At 44.8% G+C, this 22467-nt stretch overlaps 2 protein-coding genes across 3 annotated transcripts in view; one reads left to right on the top strand and one right to left on the bottom strand.

The window, feature by feature from the left end:
* The window catches only part of ACO1 (aconitase 1), a 51909-nt gene extending 34026 nt beyond the window's left edge, over positions 1–17883 (top strand). For both annotated transcript variants that reach the window (XM_075931450.2, XM_075931451.2), the window contains 10 exons: positions 4788–4923; positions 6300–6384; positions 9090–9246; positions 9787–9911; positions 10599–10703; positions 11110–11252; positions 12675–12822; positions 14373–14495; positions 15793–15978; positions 17295–17883. In XM_075931450.2, the coding sequence (XP_075787565.2) occupies positions 4788–4923; positions 6300–6384; positions 9090–9246; positions 9787–9911; positions 10599–10703; positions 11110–11252; positions 12675–12822; positions 14373–14495; positions 15793–15978; positions 17295–17408 (1322 nt within the window). In that variant the 3' untranslated portion in view covers positions 17409–17883. The remainder of the gene's footprint in view (positions 1–4787; positions 4924–6299; positions 6385–9089; positions 9247–9786; positions 9912–10598; positions 10704–11109; positions 11253–12674; positions 12823–14372; positions 14496–15792; positions 15979–17294) is intronic.
* The window catches only part of RIGI (RNA sensor RIG-I), a 37834-nt gene continuing 32602 nt past the window's right edge, over positions 17236–22467 (bottom strand). The window contains exons 17-18 of the mRNA XM_006123090.5: positions 21178–21324; positions 17236–19501 (exon numbers count right to left, since the gene is read on the bottom strand). Of these exons, the coding sequence (XP_006123152.3) occupies positions 19193–19501; positions 21178–21324 (456 nt within the window). The 3' untranslated portion in view covers positions 17236–19192. The remainder of the gene's footprint in view (positions 19502–21177; positions 21325–22467) is intronic.

Raw genomic sequence — 22467 nt, 5'->3', positions numbered from 1 at the left:
CACGCGGTAACAAGAGGAATCCAGAGACCAATATTTGGGCTGATACCTGAAATCTCTGGATGATACTCACATGGTTTTTTCCCTCCTGCTGACAAGTCTAAGTGTGGTAAGTTCCAGTAAATCTCACTTTGCACTAGTTATTGCCTGCCTCTGGTCTTTAGGTGAGGCATTTGATACAGTGCTTAGCCAGGGTGGTATCAAATTGCTTTGTCCACACAGTAGGCTAGACGTATGTACCAGACTTGCTGCTATTCAAGTCGGTGATTTTGTAATGGATTTTAGCTTGGAGGCAAGGGCCCATGTGCGTGTGGGAATTTGCATTGTACACAGCCCCAAGAACAGCATTATCTTTCTTTGTAATTGCTCCATCCCTATGGTTCCTTGTTACAGACCTAGTGCTCTGATAGCAACAGTGAAGCTCTTTGGTAGACACGGGATGCTTCTGTCTGATGCTCACCCTTCCGTTCATGCCCTGGAGGAAAAGGGAAGAACTGCTCGCTCGTGTTCCTGGTTTCGGTTTCTTGTTTCCTTTTCTTTCCATCTCTGTGCCAAATTTTGGCTGGCAGCCATGTTTGTGCATATGCCAGAAAACCTGTAGGTCAGTGGGAGGTGGGGGAATGGCCTCGCTTTGCACCTGTTCTAGCTCCACTCCAAAGGCTGTGCAGTGCCTCTGTAACAGGAGCTGTGAAAAGACATTCTAGGTCAGAACCTTGTTGGATGTGGGGAGAGGGGAAGCAGGCAGGTGGGAGTAATCTGTGTAGCTCAGGGGTGTCCAAACTTTTTTCAAAGAGGGCCAGATTTGATGAAGTGAACATGCGTGAGGGCCGACCATTTTGCCTGACATTCTTTGAACCATTAAAATTAAATGCAAATTAACTATTTTATGCAAAGTTTACTGCAAATGGCATACTTTTCATTTCGTCACATGGATGACAAATCTAAACAGGTGTTAAATCACTCTGCCTTTCATATCTGAAGGCCAGATGAAAAAAAAATCCAGGAAGCTGAAATATATGTCAGGAACATTGTAAAGTACATTACATATTATTGGTAATAAAGGTTGTCTGTCAACTTTTAAGTTCAAAAAATATGAACAGGAACATAACACCAAGTATACATGTTGTGTCCAAATATATTTATAACTGATTTAGACCAACTGACATTAACTGAGATTTTACAATGTATTCATCTCAATACATATGGATTCGTTGGGGGCCATAAAAGATAGATATTGCCAAATTACCTGTGGGGCCGTATTAAACCGGAACACGGGCCGCAATTGGCCCCCGGGCCGGACTTTGGACATGCCTGGTGTAGCTGCTCCAAGGCCTGGTGGTAGGTATACCCCCTCCCCCACTGCCCTGCTCCTGCCAATCATCTGGGGATGGGAGGGCAGTTGCACAGTTGTTCAGGACTAAAGATGCACATTCACACTAGTATTGCATTTGGCACATTATACAGCACCCAGGTGGTGCTTCTATTTGTTTTCCAAATCGAAAACAAGCAAATATTACTGGCCGAGCAGGTAGCAATGACTGTAGTTAAGGTTGCTCATTTTAAGACCCTCTTTTCAGTTGCTTATAACTTGCCAGATTTTAAGAGCTTGGGCTGAAATTTTCCACACTAGATGTCTGCCACCGGCTGCTGTTCTGGGGAAGAGCTTTTACTGAAACAGTTCAGCCCAAGCAACCTTAATTTGGCTCTCATTCTGATAGTCGTTAATTACGTTGTCAAATGTTCTCCCTCGCTCCTAGGATCCCTGCCTCATTCCATGCACAGGATGTACTGAGCCTGCAGAGGGAACAGGCTGTGTAATAAAAGAGAATGTCTTGAAACTTGGCACTTAGTTGTTACACAGGTGTGGAATGTGTGTAGTGAATGAGACAAGGGGCTGCAGGAAGAAACAGGATGGTCTCATGCTTTAGGCAATTGACTGTCACCTTTGAGAACTGGATTCTATGCCTGCCTTTGCCACAGAGCACCTGTGATGCTTGGCAAGTCAATTGAACCAAACTCTTTACAGATGGTCACTAAGAGTATGTCTACACTGCACACTTATTTCGGAATAAGCTATTCCAGAAGAAAATCTCCAAAATAGCTTATTTGAAATAGCACGTCTACACTACAGGGAAACCTTGAAATTAGTCCGAGGCAGACTCCCCTAATGCGGATGTACTACCTCGATTTAGAGCTCCAAGAAGCACTAGGGAGTAATTACTTGGAATGGCCCTGGGTGGGAGTTATTTTGAAATAGCAGCCGTGGCACGTCCGCACTACAGCTATTTCGAAATAGCAGTTTCAGAAGTGGTGTTATTCCTCGTGGAATGAGGTTTACAGAAGTCGGAATAAACCGTCCATTATTTTGAAATTATTTCAAAATAATGGAATTGCTGTGCAGGTGCTCACATTGTTATTTTGAAATAACTCTGCTGTGTAGACACACCCTAACTGTTGTTCATTCCTGGCTTGAGGCCCTGGATCTGATTTATAGCAGTGCTGAGCATTTAATGGCTGCAGTTGAATCAATGGGAGCTGTACTTTGAACATATAAAGTGTTCTGCAATAATAAGTATGTTGGAAAATCAGGTCCTAGCCTCTCAAAGTGGGCACCCAAAATTGGTGGATGACTTTGACCTTCATACCTTTCTGCCTCTATGTCCCCATTTTTACAATAGAGATAATACCTCTCCTGCATCTAGGGGTGTGTGAAGACAACTCAGATATTACATTGATGAGTGCCCTAGAAGAGCCCATGAGGAAATGAGTTTGCAGTGAATAAGGTGTGGGGGCCACACGTTGCACAATCAGGAGAAAACAAAATACTGAATAGCAGTTTCATTCAATGCAGGGGATGGATGGTGCTCCTGGAATAAGCAAGAGTCGTATGGAAAATAGTATGTGATCCTGCAGTTATACAGATTATATCATCAGACCTATGCACAAAGGAGCCAACTTATGAGTTGCCCGAGCAACCTCAATTCTGTCACTGCCTAACTTTTGATTGCTTGCTTGACTTGCAACCTTAATAATGTTTTTTTTAACCCTTTACTGGGTGTGTTTACATATGTGCCATTTTCAAACTTGGGTGTCTAATGTTAGGCTCTTAGGCCCAGGTTTTTAAAGATACTGAGCTCAGCAATGCCTAAATATCTCAATGCCTTAGGCTACATCTACACTGTGGCGCTATTTCAGGATTCTTCCAGTATCCTGAAATAGCTATTCTGCATCTTGACGGGACACCCATTATTTCCTCAGAGAGGAGAAGGGAGCCTTATCTAAGTCCGTCTCCGGCTGCGGATGGTTGGAGAGAAACTGACAGGACCGGACTGGGCTCAGCTGAGAGGCGCGAAGAGGCAGACGCGCATGCGCGGTCCAGTAGGGGGGCTACTGCTAAGGAATATTCCTCCGGTTTGCGGCGCCGGGACGAGCCCGTCACCTCGAGTGGAGCACCCTCGGGGACACTACTCGATGAAGAAGGGACATTTCACAATAGCGGTTTATTTCAAAATTTGGCGCCATTTAGCTTGCGCCAGTTTATGAAATACGCTATTTTAAAATTAACTCAAAATAAGCTACGCAATTTGCATAGCTCAAATTGCATCGCTTATTTCAAGCTAAGGGTGCAGTGTAGATGCACCCAAAATCTCACTTTCCAAAGGAATTTAAGTATCGGGTAAATTTAGACTCATGCCTCAATGCCTTTTGCAGATAAAATTTAGGCTTCTAAATCAGTTAGGCATTGCTGTCCTCAGCACTGAAATGCCTAAATGGCTTTAAAACTACCTAAGCTTTTAGAGTCTTATCTGGGCACCTCAGTGTAGCCCAATTTTCAGTCACCAAACACCTGCAGCTCCCATTGGTGTCTCTGGATACTGAGTGCTCATGTAAGTGGAGCTATTTTGTATTTAGGAGTCAAATTTTAGGCACTCGGGCCTGACATTTTGTCCATTAAATGTTATGACTTGGGGGTCGATTCGCATCATTCAGCCCGAGAACTGCAGCCGGCAAAAACTAGCCACCACTGGTTAGCAGCCTCATCAAGAAGGGCATAGATTTTAGAGACGCTGATCTGTCCTCTTGCCCCAGAGACATAGAGGCGGGCACTGGGATACAGCTTTCAGGGCTGCTGCAACTGCTGCACCTGTTCCGTGACCAAACGGTGGGCTTCAGTCTCCGAATCTGTTGAGTCTATACCACGAGCACTGAATCTGCCCAGCCACAAACAGTTCAATATGCCCAGGAGAAGGATTGTGGATCTCCTAAGAGATGGAATATGAACTGCTTGGAAGGGTTCACACTCGGAAGGCAATTAGATAATGTGCTTAAATAGGATACACATTGGGAGATTGTTGGCTTAAATCAAAAGGCCAGATGAACTTACACCAGTAGTTAGGTCAGCCCTAGTTCACCAGATCATCTCAGGTGGAATGTTTTATGGCACCGCTTCACTTGTCTAATGCATGGAAGTAGCTCCTCTATTGATCAAGCACCTGATCTTATGATGATACCCTGCCAAGCATATGAATGTGCCTTTGTCTGTAGCTGCACACAGCTTTCCACTGGAAATGAAAGCAGGCAGAGCAGTACCACAGTTCGTCAAAGCACTCCAAGTCCGTGGAGCTTACGCATGTGTTGCTGATTCAAACCAGTCCAGTGCCAGAAATCAAATCCCTTCTGTTTCAGCCTATTCAAGTGGGATGTCAGCCGTGTCTGGGATTTTGATTTTCCATTGTAGGTGGCCTGTGCAATGGCCCAGGACAATCAGAGGTGTTCTTTGTGTTTTGCAGGGTTGCTTGCGAAGAAAGCTGTTGACGCTGGCCTGACTGTGAAGCCATACATTAAAACCAGCTTGTCCCCAGGCAGCGGAGTGGTCACTTACTACCTGAGGGAGAGTGGAGTCATGCCATACCTTGCTCAGCTAGGGTAAGAGGGGTTTGCTTTTTATTCTCAGGGCTCATTGATGCCTGTTTCCCATGGTCCTTGGAGAACTTGCAGTCCACGGTTTGAAAGGCGTAGCTGAGGCCACATCTTTGTGTAAGCCAGGCACTGTCATTTACTCAGCTGACTCTGACACAGGCTGGACATCTCTTGTCAGATCCTGAGGATGCCGGATCAGTCCCACACCAGGGAATTTGCCAGACTAGAGAAGGTCTGCTGCCCCAGCCCCCGACTCTGCCAGCTGTGGGGAAGGGAGGAGACTATCTCCAGCCCCTGCCGGGCTGCCAGCGAGGTTGCTAGTCCCGCTGCTGCTGCCCTGCCCAGACTGGACTGCCTGCCGGGCTCCAGCAGTGCAGGTTGCTGGGGCTGGCTCTGGCCCTGCTCGGGCTGCCGAGGGCTCAGGCTCCGGTCCCAGCCCTGTGACAGCCTACGGGCTCTAGCTTTGCTTCCACAGGCTGTCTGGAGCTCCAGCCCACGCTGCCGTGGGTTGCTGGGGCTACCACCAGCCCCCGTCCCGCTGCCATAGGCTGCCAAGAGTACAGGGCCTTGCCCTGCGGCAGCCCGCAGGCTCTGAGCCCACTGCTGCGGGCTGCCCAAGGCTCTAGTCTCAGCCTTGTGCTGCCATGGGCTGTCGCTGGCCTGATCCTGCACAGCTGCGGGCTGCTCCGACCCAGTCCCAGTGCTGCAGGCTGTCAAGAGATGCTGGGGGCTGCTGCCAGCTCCTGCCCCTCTGCTGGGGGCTGCTGCCAGCTCCCGCCCTGCTCTTTCCTGCTGCTTAACCCAGCCCCTCCTGGATTCCCCCCTGCCACTAGTCTACCAGGGTTCTCTGATCAAGGAACATCCGTGGTCTGGGTTGTTGGACCAGAGAATTCTGGTTTTGGGAGGTGCAACCTGTACTAGCTGAGAAGCTGGCCTTTTGGAGCCTTTGATTGCACTAAAGACTTATTGTTGGGCAAGGGAATGGTTTATTTCTTTACATAAGTATTCTAAAATAGTATCGCGCTTAAGACTTACAGTTCAGGAGTTTGTTCTGTGTCTTGGCTGATGACAAACATGCTCTGCATTATGCATTGTTACAGTCTCATGCACTAATGACTGAATGCAACATATTGTACTCGTTGCAATTTTGCGTGCAAATTAGGTGCACCAATCGTGCACTTATGTATACACTTTTTTAGAAACCGCATAAAAACACACACCACTATCATAGACATTTTCCTGAGCAGAAAAAAATATTGAATAGTTTGTGTTGTTCCCACGGGGAGGAAATGTGTTACAACTTGATTGCCAGGTTGTTTGCATTATCAAGAAGTAATCAATACCCATCTTATGAGAGCTAATGTATTTAATACTGTCTCTAGGTTTGATGTGGTGGGTTATGGGTGCATGACCTGCATTGGGAACAGCGGACCTCTTCCAGATCCTGTAGTAGAAGCCATCACTCAGGTACTTAGCTGCTATTAAATCTTCTGTAGCAGGTAATGCTGGACGGTCTTTCAGAGACAAAATTGCTTATTTATTTCACTCGGTCAAGAGATTGAGGTAGGCTTTGCTGCCAAGGGCCTGTGCAGGAGACGGCTGTGATTCTAACACAGCTGAGAACACCTTCCCTGCACACACAACGGTGCACTGCAGCAAGAGCAGATGATCCTACTTAAAGCATCCTGTGGTGCAGCAGTAGAAAGCCCTTGGGATGTTGATCTCCACAAGCAGCCCTCCAGGCGGCAGTGGGGAATGGGCAGCTCTGTCTGCCGAGGAGGCGACCAGTCGCTGAGGGTATGTCTAGTCTACATGCCTCTGTCACTATGGTTTACAGGAGCAGTCGACAGAGGCTTCCCTTGTCGACCGCTCCGCGTCTTGACTCGCGCTGTGCTGATGATCAGCAGAGCCAGCTCAGCGTGGCAGCCATTTTTATTTTAATGAAGCCGGGGATATTTAAATCCCGGCTTCATTGACTATGTCGGGTAGCCTATTTTACATGCCTCTGGCGGATAGAGGCATGTCGTCTAGCCATACCTGAATGTGTAGAAAGTTCTAGCGTCATCGTTGAAGTTGATGTAGAAGGCAGCTTTATAAAAGGCATGTTTTTGTGTCTGGGAAAATGCCCGTTAGTTGGGATGTCCATATTTTAATCCAGAATAGATTTCTATCTAACTAAAGAATGGACGGGGGTCTAGAAAGGTAACAGAGAGCAACCCCTGGAATAACATCCCCCATCCAAATGCCTGTGTTTATAAATCATAGAACACTAGGACTGGAAGGGACCTCGAGACGTCATAGAGTCCAGTCCCTTACCTTCTTGGCAGGACCCAGCACCGTCTAGACCATCCCTGATAGATGTCTGTTTAACCTGCTCTTAAATATTTCCAGAGATGGAGATTTCAAAACCTCCTTAGGCAATTTATTCCAGTGTTTCACCACCCCGACAGGAAGTTTTTCCTAATGTCCAGCCTAAACCTCCCTTGCTGCAGTTTAAGCCCATTGCTTCTTGTCCTATCCTCAGAGGCCAAGGAGAACAATTTTTCTCCCTCCTTCTTGTAACACCCTTTTAATGGGGCTGTATAGCTGGATTTGAGGAGATAGAAGCCTACATTTTCAAACATGACTAGTGGGTTTGGATGCTTGTTTTTGGCTGGTCAACTTAAGATCCCATTTTAAAAGGGGGCTGATTTCACTTCTCGGGGTGCTGTGTGCCTGTCCTTGGAAAAGCAGGCCCTTGAAATAGGACACCCAAAATCACTACTCACCTTTTGAAAACGGAGTCTTCCCATTGACCTTTAGAAACTGCAGACCAAATACAACCCCATTGTAAGAGGGTGCAAATCCATTAACTTCAGGGTTGTTGCATCCAGTCTGTACCGGGACTGAATGTGGCCTCTAGCTTAAATTCCTGAATCGATCAGAGGTGAAAAGAGGCTGGGTCTCTAAAAATATCTCCTCCCAGGAATCTGTCTGTGCCAGAACCAGACATTTTCATGTGACTGGCAATCTCTTCTCAGCTAAAGCTCAGAATTTCAATAGCAGGATCAAAACTGATGTTTCTTACATGCATTTTCTGTTAACCTAAGGATATTAACGGGGGCAGGGGGACTAGTGAGACCCATGTTTTGAAGAGACAAAGAAGGTTTTCTGCTTGCCCTGGGGGAAGGGAAAATCTTCAGAATAGCTGAGGGCTACGTGTAATCTTGCTATTTTACTGTGCTTTTCTGTTCAAAATGCAGTTTTGCCCTGGAATTCTGAAGTAATCTCTTAGCCACTTTGTGCAGCCTTTAGTGTTAACCAGTTTCACGATGGTTTGGTTGAGGAGCTTGTTTGTTTGTAGTTTTGGTGTCTTTGACTTGCATATTTAAGAAGCTTATGGGAGGACTTCTGTGTGTAAAACATTTTTTTTCCCCTGCCAAAATAAGCCTCTGTGTATTCCCTGCTGGGAATACCAAGCAACATCAGGCCACATGTCTGAACGTCTTGTGTAGGCCTTTCGCAAAAGGCAGTGGAGCAGTCTCAGCTGGTGTTGCTTCGGATGCAGCCCAAACATTGAATCTCTCATTCAGTGGTACTCTAAGGACAGCAGTTCATTCAGTGGTGGTCTGTAGCCAGCTCTCTTGCAGGCTCACATCTGTTGGGTGGGCTCAGGGTTTGGATGGAAGACCTCCAAGGGCCACTTATGTGCTTTCAGAACAATCCCAGATATCCGTGCCAGAAAGAACCATTTTGATTATTATTTGGAGTACAGTAGCACTTAGGAGCCCTGGTTACAGACCATTGTACTAAGTGCTGCACCAACACAGAAGAAAAAGATGGTCCAAGCCTCTAATCTGACCTTCCGGACAATACAGGACAGAGAAAATGCGGTGCTGATGATTCACCAGAGCCCTTTCCTTAATGTATTAGAGGTCTTAGCCAAATGCAGGCTCTGATGATTTCTGGTCAGTGCCAGCCACGGCCACCCAGACCACGTGCCATCATTCAACCATGCTCTTGCTGTTTAACTACATAAACTGCTCTGTCGTATGCAGCTCTGAGCTGTGTAGCGCTGTTTGCTAGCTGCCCTGTTCCATCGCTCTTTCCTCTGAGCTCACCTGTAAAGCCATTCCCAATGCATTTGAGCCCAAAGGCCTTTTTGTTGACTTGTCTCTACCGCTGTCTTGCAGGGAGACCTCATTGCTGTGGGCGTGTTGTCCGGAAACAGGAATTTTGAGGGTCGCATCCATCCCAATACTCGTGCCAACTACCTGGCCTCCCCGCCACTGGTAATAGCCTATGCTATTGCAGGGACTGTAAGGATTGACTTTGAGAAAGAACCTTTAGGTAAGAAACTGCTGGGATTTCTCCCGTATCCCCCAATGCTTTTAAGTAAATTTAACTGATACTCAGTGAAGAGTGTCAGAGTCCAGCAGAAGCATCTCTTACTTGTTGGTTAGTGAGGAGCTCAACGAGGTGCATGTGAGATAAAAGGCAAGTAGATATTGGCCACTATGTGCACACGAGAAAGGGGTGTTAATAGCACCAATCTCCTGAATCTAGAGAATGCCTTCTTGGGAATATTGGGCGTTGGGCCTCAGCAGTCTCAGGCAAGACAGACGCTTGCTTTACACAGCATCTCCTGGCAGACCACCTAGAAAATACTAATGAGAGTTCACCCTGACTGTCATCAACAGCTGCAGGTGACCCCACTCCACTGGGTCAAAGATTCCACCTACCAGGCTAGCCCAGGCTGGAAAAAAAAGGCAGCATAGTCTCCAAGGGTGGAGTACAGTAGAGAACAAGGGGTACGAACATAGCACACAGAAACTGGGTCACTTTTTCAAGGGGCATGTTTGTTACCACATGGTGTGTGCTCTCTCACAGGAGTAAATGCAGAAGGAAAGAAAATTTTCCTAAAAGACATCTGGCCAACAAGAGACGAGATCCAGGCGGTTGAGCATCAATACGTCATTCCAGGGATGTTTAAAGAAGTCTACCAGAAAATAGAGGTGAATCAATTACTTAGTTTATCACATTAACTGACGGGTGTACTTCAGCAAGAATAGCTTCTGATGGTATTTAGATAATGAAGTATATTTTTCCCACTTACCATGCTCCTGTTAAAAGTAGTAATTTTAAAAGTAGGACGTATAGCTGGCAAATTCCTGTAGATTAAATGGTGGTTGCATTGTTCCAGGGTGCTTTGCTTCGTGTAATCCTGTAGCTGATAGAATGCTGGATGAGAGAGACAACACTGTTTAAGGGAGATTACCATCTCTGTAGGGATTTCTGGCTGGCACAGATACATTGTATGTTAATATCCAAACAAGAAAACATGTGTTTGCCGTACTTTCATGCCTTCCTAGGGGTATTCAGTCTTAATTCACGAATTTGCGGAATGTGCTTTGAGATGCTTGGATGAAAAGTGCCGTAGAATATTAGAGTATTCTCCGGACATATGGCCAGCTGTCTGACCGAGGTTCGATTTGTAATGAAGTGAAGGTTGTTTCAGTACTTAGATGATAGCACAGAATCACACAATGGCATACTAGGAAGATTTTCCAGCAGATATGTAAGAAAGCACTGTGGGGGGAGGGGAACACTTTCAAAAGCTTGAGACCCATTTTTAAAAGTCACTTAGACTTCCAAGTCACTTAAATTCTTTTGAAAATGTAATGCGAGTTTCTGTTTTTCAGACAGTAAATAAATCCTGGAATGCTTTAGCTGCTCCATCGGATAAACTGTATACTTGGGATCTTAAATCTACATACATTAAATCACCTCCTTTCTTTGAGAACCTGGTAAGGCACTTTTTTTTTCTTTCCAAAGAATTTCCTGGTCACTTCCAGGGCAGTTACACTGAATTCAGGGCCCAGTTCTGTTAAAATGATGTATAGCTGGAGTAATTCACAGATGTGATAAGTTATTTCAGACTTCCACCGGGCTGAATTCTGCTCTCATAGTCCCCCAGGGGATCTCCCTCCTCCCCCCAAATAGCCAAGATTAAAAAAGCCTCCAAAAAAACAAAAATCCTGCAACACAGGTAATGAATATTCAGAGGGTGGAGATTTGATTGGAGAATGGGTGGATTTTTTTTTTTTTTTTTGGACTGGTCAGTTTAGTAACCTTATAGAGTGCATCTTGCTCTTTTCAACTAACTCAGCAAATTCTTGGTCACTATTTTTTTTCATTTTGTCTTTTCGGTAGACGTTGGAGCTTCAGCCTCCTAAATCCATAGTTGATGCCTATGTGCTCTTAAATTTGGGAGATTCTGTAACAACTGACCACATCTCTCCAGCTGGGAATATAGCAAGGAATAGCCCCGCTGCTCGTTATTTAACCAGCAGAGGGTAAGTCAAGTTACGTGCTTTATATTTCCCCCCCTCCTATACATCCTATGTTGTGCTCCTTCCCCCTCTCACACTGGGGTTCAGTGATTGTGCTGTACAAGTAAGAAGGTTGAAATTAATTTGCCATCTCTCCCTGATGTTTTCAATGCCTTGTACTGATCAGAACCTCTTCAGAAAGAGCTGCTCCTTCTGTTCTCAGGAGCAGCTGCCTTCCAAGGATCATGTGGCAAGGGAGCAATGCTCACCTTATGTCCTCCCTTGACATTTTTGCTTCTCTTACAGTAAGAGCTGCATCAACCATTTCTCTTCCAGATAATCCAGCCAAATCTTGGTTCCATTGGTGTCAACAGCAAAACTTGCAGAATTTTCATTAGTACCAAACTTTAACCTTAAACTCATTTCCTCTCTTGTATGGGACTCCATTGGTCAAACCAGGACACCTTGGACTATGGAAGCTCGAGTTCAGATCTTCCTTCTTGGTCAGTGCAGCTGGCACAGGCTTGAGCACACTGCCCTCTTGCCTTGCTGTTCTCTGAGAGGTCTGTGGTTTTGTCTGCCAGCCTTTGGGTTAGTGTTGAAATTGTGTCTCAAGCTGGGCTCTCCATTCTGTTTCGCACATCGTGTCAGTCCCTAGTCCTTCTTTGTTTCTGAAATTTACACACAATTATTTTTTTTTAAAAAAAATATGTTTTATAACACAAGCCTTTCAACAGGTTTTAATGCACCAGAGGTTACTGAATGCAAATCATTCTTGCATCATGGGCACAAGTCCCATTGATGTCAATTGGGCTAAAAGTCTAAAGTCCCATGCACAAAGTTGCAAAACTAATGTAATGTGTTCAAGTCGCACTTTGGCTGTATCCCAGTTCAAACAACCCAGCTCTGTGCTCTGCGTCTGTTACTGGCTCCGTTGGAAGGGGTCATGTATAACTTAATATTCCCACGTAGACCTGCCTTACCTCCCTCCTCCCTCAATGTTCTTGCCCCAAAGAGCCCAAGAACAGTCTCTGTTCTACTGATTCAAACAGTGCCTGGAATAAGGGGCACTGGTTGGAGACCCAGCTGCTATAGCAATGGAAGTGATCAATGATGGTGATTAAGTAGCAGCTGATCTGAGGAGAGTGCTAGTGGTTCTGGAAGCTAACCGCAGCCTGGCTTCTGTTATAGCATCTGTGGTGCATGGTGCTTGGGTAATAGTGCATTGGTAGCCTCTTTGCCTAGGTCCATGTTCCAGGCGCTGGCGAGAGAGGTGTTGATATAGAAGTAATGAAGATCTGGGGACCCCGTGAGTGCTAGGATAGAGCTTTCAGACAAACAACATTGACAAGATGGCTGGTTCGAGCGTCATAGATGCTGCTGCACGTTGGATTTACGCAGCCACTTCAGCTTAAAAATAAACACCGGTGTCTTTTTTTCTAATAGCTTGACTCCCAGGGAGTTCAACTCTTACGGCTCCCGCAGAGGTAACGATGCTGTCATGGTCAGAGGGACATTTGCAAACATTCGCTTGTTAAACAAATTCATCAATAAGCAGGCACCCCAGACCATCCACTTCCCATCTGGAGAAACAGTGAGTACACTGCTTGATCCACACTGGGGCTGCCTACCTGGGCAGAGTGACTTAACCTGCAATAGTTATTTTTGGTTTAAGGTCCTTGGCTCAGATCCTTAGCTAGCATCAGCTGATGTAACTCCAGTGACTACACTGGAGCTATGCTGACTTACACCAGCTTGAGACTCTGGCTCTCTAAAATATGAGCTTTCTAGAGAACACATCTATATTGATGGTCTGTACGTTGTATGTAGCAATATGTATGCACTGGAATCTGAGTTATGAACACTTTGGAATGGAAGTTCTTTGTAACTCTGAACAACTCAATGTTCTTAGAAAAATTTACAACTAAACATTGACTTCTTACTCTTAAACTTGACTTTGGAGGAGAAAAATGCTGCTTTTAACCATCCTATTTTTAAATGAAACGAAGGAAACTGTTTCCATGCTTGTCAAAGCGGTAACTTTCCCTTTTATTGTTTCAGTAGTGTTGGCTAAGGCTGTACTGAATTTTGGTTTTTAATCTTTACTGCTTCCTGATGGCATGCTTCTGATTCCAAATGAGGTGTAACTCACCAATCCGTTCATAACTCTGAGGTCTCTTGTATCAATATACAAAGAGGTTATGTAGATATAGCTAGCTCAATGTGGCTACGTCTACATTGGCATCCCTTTCCAGAAAAGGGATGCTAATGAGGCGAGTCGCAATTGCAAATCTGCGGGGGATTTAAATATCCCCCGCGGCATTTGCATTTACATGGCTGCCACTTTTTTCCGGCTTGGGGATAAGCCAGAGAAAAGCGCCAGTCTAGACATGATTCTCCGGAAAATAAGCCCTTTTCTGGAGGATTTCTTATTCCTAATTTCAAGTAGAAATAAGAAATCCTCTGGAAAAGGGCTTATTTTCCATAGAATTGCATCTAGACTGGTGCTTTTCTCCGGCTTATCCCCAAGCCGGAAAAAAGCGGCAGCCATGTAAATGCAAATGCCGTGGGGGATATTTAAATCCCCTGCGGATTTGCAATTGCGACTCATCTCATTAGCATCCCTTTTCCGGAAAGGGATGCCATTGTAGACGTAGCCTGTGTGTTGCTAGAGATCATTAAAGACAGACAGAACTCGAGAGAGAAATCTAATGGCATGTGTGTAGAGATGCAGTCCTTGCCTGCTCTCATTCCCACATACAAAATACCTCTTCCACTACTGTTGGCTATTGCAGCTCTGCCCGTAGCACCTGTGGCAAGAGACCACCCAGTATAAAGCAGGGTGGGGTGCACAAGTGATCCTGTAGGTATAGGAAGAGGTAGCTATGTTGGGATTGGACACTGTATTAAGTGACTTGAAAGAGCTATTTCGAGTGGTCTTGAACTACATCGGTATCACCCCCATTCTGACCAACGCACACTTCCCTTGTGTCATAGGCTCTCTGCCGAACGGCAGTTTTGTACGTTTGTGATTATGGAAGAAAGTGTGTGAAGGTCTTAGGGCACCTTCCTGGTAGACATGGCAGCAGTAGGGCTCTTCACTTCCTACACCACAAGAACCAATATGTCTGCGCTTCCTTCCAGCTGGACGTGTTTGATGCTGCTGAGAGGTACAAGCAGGAAGGCCACCCCCTGATTGTGCTGACGGGTAAGGAGTATGGCTCTGGAAGCTCCCGGGACTGGGCAGCGAAGGGCCCTTTTCTACTGGTGAGTGGCTCTCTAATAAATGAAGGTGGGGACGGGAGATGCTAGAAGCAGCCTGCCTTGTTGTGAACTCTGAGCAGCCTGTGCCCAGACGCCCCCTGGAGGGTGAAGAGTGTGAATTCAGAGGGAATATTCCAAAGGGTGTGTCTGACTCCCTCCAAGTGTTGTTAACCAGCAGAGGGAAGCAGGTGCCATGTGCACACCAGAGTCCTTGCTAGGAGCCATTGTATAGCCCATAGGCAGAGCTCTGTGCTTGGGAAGCCGGTAATCCCTCCTAAGGAAATTTATTCTTACCCAGTGAATAGCTAAGTTTTTCATGCTCTTAAACAGGACTTGCTGTTTCAGAAGCAATAGGGTACAGCTGAGCAGTCCAAGCCCACCCACAAGTCATGCCAACCAATAGCAATAGGTTGTACTCAACAGGAGGTGCGCACTGTTCTCCCAAATTTGAGTACAATTGCTTTGTACTCAGAGGCTGGTTTGCACAGGACCCTTCCAACAAAAAAGGGGTAGAGCTTGTAATGGTCACTCTTATGTGGACTGAACATCCTGTTGTCCAACGACTCTGTTCCCTGGGTGTCTGGCACCTCACAGCCAGAGGCTGGTGGTGGCGAGGGGGCACCTATATTCTATTGAAATGCACTTGGTGCATTACTGGAAAGAGTTCTGATCCCGCTGCCATAAACGGGAACTTGTCCTTTGCGACAATGGAGTAGGTTGGACCGTTGGTTCATTTCCCACAAGGCTGGGTTTGAATACAAGTTTCTATTTAAATGGGGTGTTATTTGGGATTGCTGTGCTCTATGAAATCAATAGTAAGGACACACAAGCATAATATAAACAAACACTTATCCACAGAACAGCTGCCTTCTGAGCCTGCTTGGGTGTGTCTAGACTACAGGGTTTTGTCGACAAAAGTCCACTTTTGTCGACAAAACTATACCTGCGTCTACACTACCGCTGACTTCAGTTTTGTCGACGCTGGTAAACCTCATTTTACGAGGCATAACGCCTTCTGTCGACAGAAGGTGTTACTGCATGTAAACTGTCCTTTGCGTCTACACAGCAGCTTGCTTTGTCGACAGAACTGAATGTAGTCTAGACGCTGTCGACAGAAGCTTTGTCGACAGTATCTGTCAACAAAACTTCTGTCGATAGAAGCCTGTAGTCTAGACGTACCCTAAAAGACAACATGCCAATTTTTTTTCTCTCTGCCTGTGGCTCCACTGTCTGCTAATAAGGAGAACTTTCCTGCCCGCCTGTAGAGAGACTGTTCTAATGCAGACTCTGCATTTCCCAGGGAATCAAAGCTGTCCTGGCCGAGAGCTATGAACGCATCCACCGCAGTAACCTGGTAGGAATGGGAGTGATTCCCCTGCAGTACTTGCCTGGAGAGGATGCTGAGCGTCTAGGTCTCACAGGACGGGAACGTTACACAATTGTCATTCCTGAAGAACTTGCACCAGGGATGAATGTCCAGATCAAGGTAATCAGAAGCACAAAGGTTGGATTTTCAAAAGCACCATTGAATTAGCAGCCCCATGTCCTTCCTCCCCAGGGATATAAAATCCTGTTTAAATTGGTTAAAGGGGGAGCTGGCAGAGGACCTGATGATCCCTGCTCCCCCTGTCATAATAGTCAGGAGCTGCTTCAGCCAGGCTGGAGCAATTCCTACCTGCGGGGCACCCAGGCCTGTTATGGACAGAGGCTGTTCCAGCCTGTGGAGCAACCTCCTGTTAACGGCAGGCCCCCATGGGCAGGAGCTGCTCCGGCCCCCACCAGTTAACCTTTCACATCTTTAGTCTCACCTTCCAGTATTGTTGGTCCAGCCCCTGCTATTTGTAAATTTTGTTGAGTGGGTGACACCTTTGTACAGAGATTGTGGCAAAGGAGGAAATCCAGCAACTCTTTCATGCAGCTAATCAACACTGATGTAGTCCACTGAATCTTAAGTTTGACTTGCTCAACCCACATGCATTGCATACTTTGTACAACACTCAGCGCACTGTAGTAGCAACATACAACTCAACTGTAAGCATATGCTAGGTCCAAACAGATGATGGGGAGTATGTTTTTTAGATGGTCCCCACCATTTTGCCTTCGCACTGTGTTCAAATTAGTAAATCTAGTTATGTTTAAGGAGTTGTGGGTAAAGAGACTGCTTAAAGTACTGTAAGCTAAGAACTACAAATATCAGTTCTTAATGTAGCTCTCTCAAAATGCGTGCACTTCCTGGAAAGGGACGGCTTTTAGTATAGAAACCGTGATTAAAAATTAACCCTTTCATAACTGATCTTTTTTCTTGTCCCCCTTTGTTGCCAGTAACAAGTGAGAAAATGAGGCTGCAAAAAAAGTTAATGGAATGACTGTTTTTACCACATTGTTTCTAAAGTCTTGGCTTCAGTAAATAGTTGTATTTAGATAATAAAAAAGCACAGTTAAGAACCATTTGAAGGGACACAAGCTTTTGTGCTTCCAGGCATACGTAAACCCTTAATGACTAGACTGTGGTAGAAATTGTATGTGGGGATTTATTCCTAGCCAAGTTACTGAGGTTTCATATCTGGCTCCAACTCCAGGCAGCTAAGATACTGCACTAGGTAGACCACTGAAGTGACTCTGCCACTTCTGCACATTGCTGGTTGTTAATGTTTGTCAGTGCTAAAGCAAGAGTGGCTTATAGTGGAATGTGGGAAATAACCTGCATTTCACTAGCAGATCCTGTTGCACTGGGAGTACTTACAGAATTCAGTCATTCAGATAGCAGAACTGACACTGCTGTTCTCTCTCTCATCCCCACAGCTGGATACTGGCAAAACTTTCCAAGCCACCATGAGATTTGACACTGATGTGGAGCTCACGTACTTCCGCAATGGGGGCATCCTGAACTACATGATCCGTAAAATGGCATCCTAATTAAAGCAACAGCAAGCAAATGCCCAGTTAGAAACCTGCCTCTGATGGCCACAAGAGAACATTGAATACTTGTGGAACTTAAAAGTCTAAACCACAAAATCAGTTGTCTCCTTGTGGACTGTATAACCCGGGGGGGGGGGGGGGGGGGCTTGTTTACACAGGTAGAACGCTTTCAGTTTTATGACACAATCATTAATTATTCCCAATTAAGTACTTTTTTTGGTATGGTGGCTAGATTAACTATTCTAGTATGGGTTGATGCAGAAGGAGCTGTACACACTGCCCAAACAATTTGTATACAAGGTGTGTTTGACTGACACCTGTCATCAGCCAGACACAGCACTGTACTCATTTCAGTTTCCTGAAAACTGGCACGGATGTTTAACCCCCCCCTTATTTCCTCTATTTAAATAGGATTTGATCAGAATCCCCTGAGAGGGGCTAATGCTGAAATTAGTAAATTGCTTGGCTCTAACTACACTGTGAATGCTCTTCCTTTAAGAATATCTTCTCTAAGCACTAAATTTCTGTTGTGACAGTGGACCATTGAGGGACAAATTTCTAAGAGATTAAATCTATTTTCAAAAAAGTTTGATCAAAGCATTGGACTTTCCTTTTATCTTCCTGAGGAAGGCCCGAGTATATTTGAGAAGTACAGTTTATGGTTTTTCACAGTGATAAACATCCTATCTACCAAAAATTACAGGTAAGTAGTAACTACTGCAGTAGTTTTCATGCTAATAGTGCAAAAGGAATATTGTTTGTGGCTCTTTAAAGATGCATTTTGGTTCTTAATTTCTCTTAACCTGCCATTATGAGTATTATATAGATAACAATTTAACATTCCTAGTAAGTCTGATTAAAGAGGATGGAGGGGAGGGAATCAGACTCAAAGCACGATGAGAAATTGTTGTGATCACTTCCTCTGACCTCCTGCTTATTTGAATTAGAAAATCTTTGTGCTTGTCTTTATGGAAGGGTAGCATGCACAAAAAGTTCCATAGTGTGCTTTACTGTAGTACAGTTTCTAATTGCAGTTTAACAGAGGTAAGTAGAGTGACCACATGGGCTCTTATAAATGGGAACTTTCTGAAACCCTAGAGCAGGAAAATAATGATGTAGCAATGGAAACAGACGATTAAACAATTTACTTTATATTTTGTCTGCAAACAGTTCTACAACCTAGCATAAATGAAGGCTGGAGGCAAACCACACAAGCAGTTCTGAAGCAAGATAATTGAATTTAATATGTAATGTGTTCTGGCTCCATGGTCTGCAAAAAGGGCAACAAAGCGAATCAGTGCAAAATACATGCAAATAGCTAAATGTTTAACCATTGGCAGTTTGATTACACAGGAAACTTGTTTTTCCATAAACTGTTTTGTAAAGGAGAAGACTTAACAAAGCATGCAGCCAGAATACAAAGTAGGAAGTGCTCACTCTTGTCTATAGGAGGTGACAAAGTGTTTACTCCTTCTTATTTAAGAATGCCAGACTCATTAGGTAATTAGATGGTAAGCTTGACCAAAAAAGCTGCTTGTTTGTACTTTTAACTAATTATGGACAAAACATCTATCACTTATTGTATGAAGCACAATAATGAGTAGAGCATTATTAGTCTTCATCCACCTTAAACTTTGAGTTACCAATGAGAGAGAACAGAAACCTCTTTAAGCAAGTCTGCTGTTTACCCATTCAGCAAATAAGGTAGGTAGTTAGGAAGAGTCCTGTGTGTATCTTGAAATAGTTCACACTGTGTGATGGCAGGGAATCAGATGTCCTGTTTAGCACAGAATAACTAACATTTCATTAGTGTCAAATTCCTTCATTGCAAAATCGACATCTTTCCATCTCCGGAAATTTGAGAGTTTTCCAGTTGTGATGTCTCTCACCACAAAGCTTTCGATTTTGATCACTGGACAGTCATCGAATTCCATGTACTTCACTGTGATTCCCCAGTCATGCTGGCACTTGGCATCCTGGCAGTGCATTTTACATTTCTTCTCAAATTGACCATATCGTTTTGGCCGTTTGTGAGGCTTCGTTATAAAGCGTTCCTTAAACTGGGCATCTACAACTGTGTGGTGAGACTCCTAAAGTGACAGTACAAATTATTAGATGCAGCTTAATACCAGAAATTTATTAGCGTTTAAAAAATTTCCATTTGTCTGCCTTCATACAGGAGTTCCTTTCATTAAAAAAACCTTTAAGTTTTACCCTCATAGCCTACTTGGCAGCAGCATTGGGACAAGTATTCTACCCATGTGACTGGCATTTTCAAAGTGCCAACTAATGTTGGACACCCAAGGGAATTCTACCTCTGTCACTGTGTTTAAACCACAAGGCCTTATTCTATACAAAACAGCTTGAGTTACAATAGCAACGATGGGAAAGAAAATTCCCTTACAAAAGTAAGATAAGGTCACTCATTCCCTTTCTCTCATGAAACTTGTAAAACCAGATGTAATGTGCAAGCTTTGGTGAAGTCTCAGTAAGAGGTTGGGTGCATCCAGACAGAACGCTTCTGTCAGAATGAGCTATGCAAACTGGGCAGTTTATTCAGAATCTAAAGAGCTTATTTTTAAATTTGGCGCTGCCTACATCTTAACCTGAGCCAGCCTGGTAAAAATGAGCAAGTGAGAGTAGGCCGGGGAGTGGGGCCTCAGAGAGGGGACAGGACAGGGATGTTTGGTTTTGTACATGTAGGAAGCTGGCAATCTCTGGGCACTGCCTAAGCAATGAGAGAGAGAATAAATCCTAAAGAGAATAACGCTGCTCTATAAAACAATACAGGGGCTCCTCGCTGTAAGTCCAAGATATGTTCCAAAAAACTTGGGCCTTATAGCAAAACAACTTAAAGCAGGCAATTTTTTCCCACAGCTGACTTCCATTTAAGCAAATTGGGGGGAGTGTTTCACAGGACGTATAGGGGGGAATGGGAAGACTTATAACACATCAGTTCCTACAAATGTCAACAACTTTAGTGTGGAACGGATGTATGCCAGGGCAACTTATAGCGGGGACCCCCTGTAATACGTCCTGCCTGGGAACAGTGTGCTCTCTTCTGCTCCCTGCATCTCAGGAGATGCACACCAGAGAAAAGGGGTTCAGATATGGGTAATGAAAATTATTAGGTCTGGAGAGACTTCCCTAGGAGTGCTTGAGAAGATCACTGCTGTTAGTGCAGAGATGAAAGAAAGGACACGAGCTATATAAAATATTGAATAGTAGACATAGTAAATTGTGCGCTCCTATATAGCCTCTGTCACAATATAGGACCGAGGGGATAGCCAATGAAACGGAAAGGTAATGAGTTTAACTTTTATCCCCCTATAAATAACACCTAGAAATCATCAATTCAATACTAATCTTCAGCAAAAAGCTTAGCAGGATTTTTTAACCTGGATGTGGGAAGTGAACCTCCAGTTACATTCAGTAGCATACAAACAGGATATAAACCACTGTTTGTGCATGAGGTAAACACTAACACATTGGGCTTAGGAAAAAATGTCTCCTACAGGTCCTTGTTCCATGAAACTGTATGCTACACTGATTCTTCCACCTTTCATTGAAACATATGGTGCTGGCCACCAGTAACAGGGTAGACTAGAGGAATTTTAGTACTAGATCCGATTTATGTCCCCTTCTGCATCCATCTGATATTTTAACTTCCACCCCCCACTGTAACACTAAAATGGGACTGGTAAGACACAGCTGGTAAACTACTTGCAAAGCATAACATTCACAGCTTCCGAAGACGTACACTTACCGCTATAACCCTGATGTCCTCTGTATTGCAGACATAAGTTTTGCACTTCCCACAGAGCAATTCCCTATTGCCACCCAGCGGCTTTTGTTTTTTCTCTCTCTTCCTGCAGTCTCGCATTGCCTTTTCCTTGTTTTGTAGGTTACTTATCTAAAAAGCAAAGCCATAGGAACACATGGATATTATGACCCAAGAAACAGAGGGATAAATGCTCAACTGATGTTGATCTGTGTAGCTCTAGTGAAGTCAATGGAGCTATGCTGATTTACACCAGCTATAGGTCTGGTCTCGAAAATGGAGGTCATGGTGGAATTCTAGGTCCTCTCTACTGCTCCTGATGAAAATGAGACTCAGTCTCTCAAGCTTAATAACTCTGGCCAAAGGAACCACCCCTGTTCTCTGCAGAATTGCTAACCCCAGTTATCCCCACACACATGAATGGATATAGAAGTAGAAGATACATGTGTGACGGGCAACCTGACACCCAGTTCTTGAACAAAGTCTCTTTCTAGCAGAAATACGAAGCCCGCACCTGTCTCGGCTGGTGACGGAAAACCTTGGGAGCAGGGGGGGGGCCTGGGGACAAATCACTTTTGAGCCTGTTGAGGAGAGATTAAGGTTTTTGCAGATCTTAACAGAGCCTCAGGGATGTGACATCACAATGCAATGCGATCTCCAAGATCCGCTCCTCAGCAGCTGTAAAGTGATGTTACTCCACTGACAGTACTAGACAGCTGCTGCTTCTCACCTCTGTGGTAGCTGAAATACTGTGGGAGCCAAAGTGAATTTTGGTGTGGAAATCGATGGAGCTTTGCTGATTAGCTGGTGTCAAGAGTCTTGCCCCGAGGCTGCTACTGGCACAATCTGTGAAGGAGGGTGATCTCCACAGTGGGGACTTTCCGTTCTAAGCAGTGGATGATACTCCCAGCATATTTGTAACGCCCAGGTCAAATATTGTCAGGATTAGACTGGCTTACAGTGAGCCTAACCACCATTCCAGTACTTGGGTGGATTGAGGGGACCTGACATAATCAAGCAAATTATTCAAAGAGGCATCCTTCTACAGTCCCAAGCTGCTCACCAACAATCCTTTTAAGTCTCCCCAGAATCCACTGCTTCAGGGAGCTGTGCACTCAGTAGCCAGAGGCCACTGCAACTGAAACAGGACATTGCTACTGTAAACTCAGAGCAAGTCTGGAATAGTCCAGAACATAAATCAGATAACCCAATGTGGACACAAAAACTAATTGGGCTTTATCTGGTTTCTGTCATCAATAGTTAGAAATTGTTTCA

Source organism: Pelodiscus sinensis, chromosome 6 (assembly GCF_052426305.1).
Source record: "Pelodiscus sinensis isolate ZL-2025 chromosome 6, ASM5242630v1, whole genome shotgun sequence".
Lineage (NCBI taxonomy): Eukaryota > Metazoa > Chordata > Testudines > Trionychidae > Pelodiscus > Pelodiscus sinensis.
This window is presented reverse-complemented; position numbering and strand designations above follow the sequence as displayed.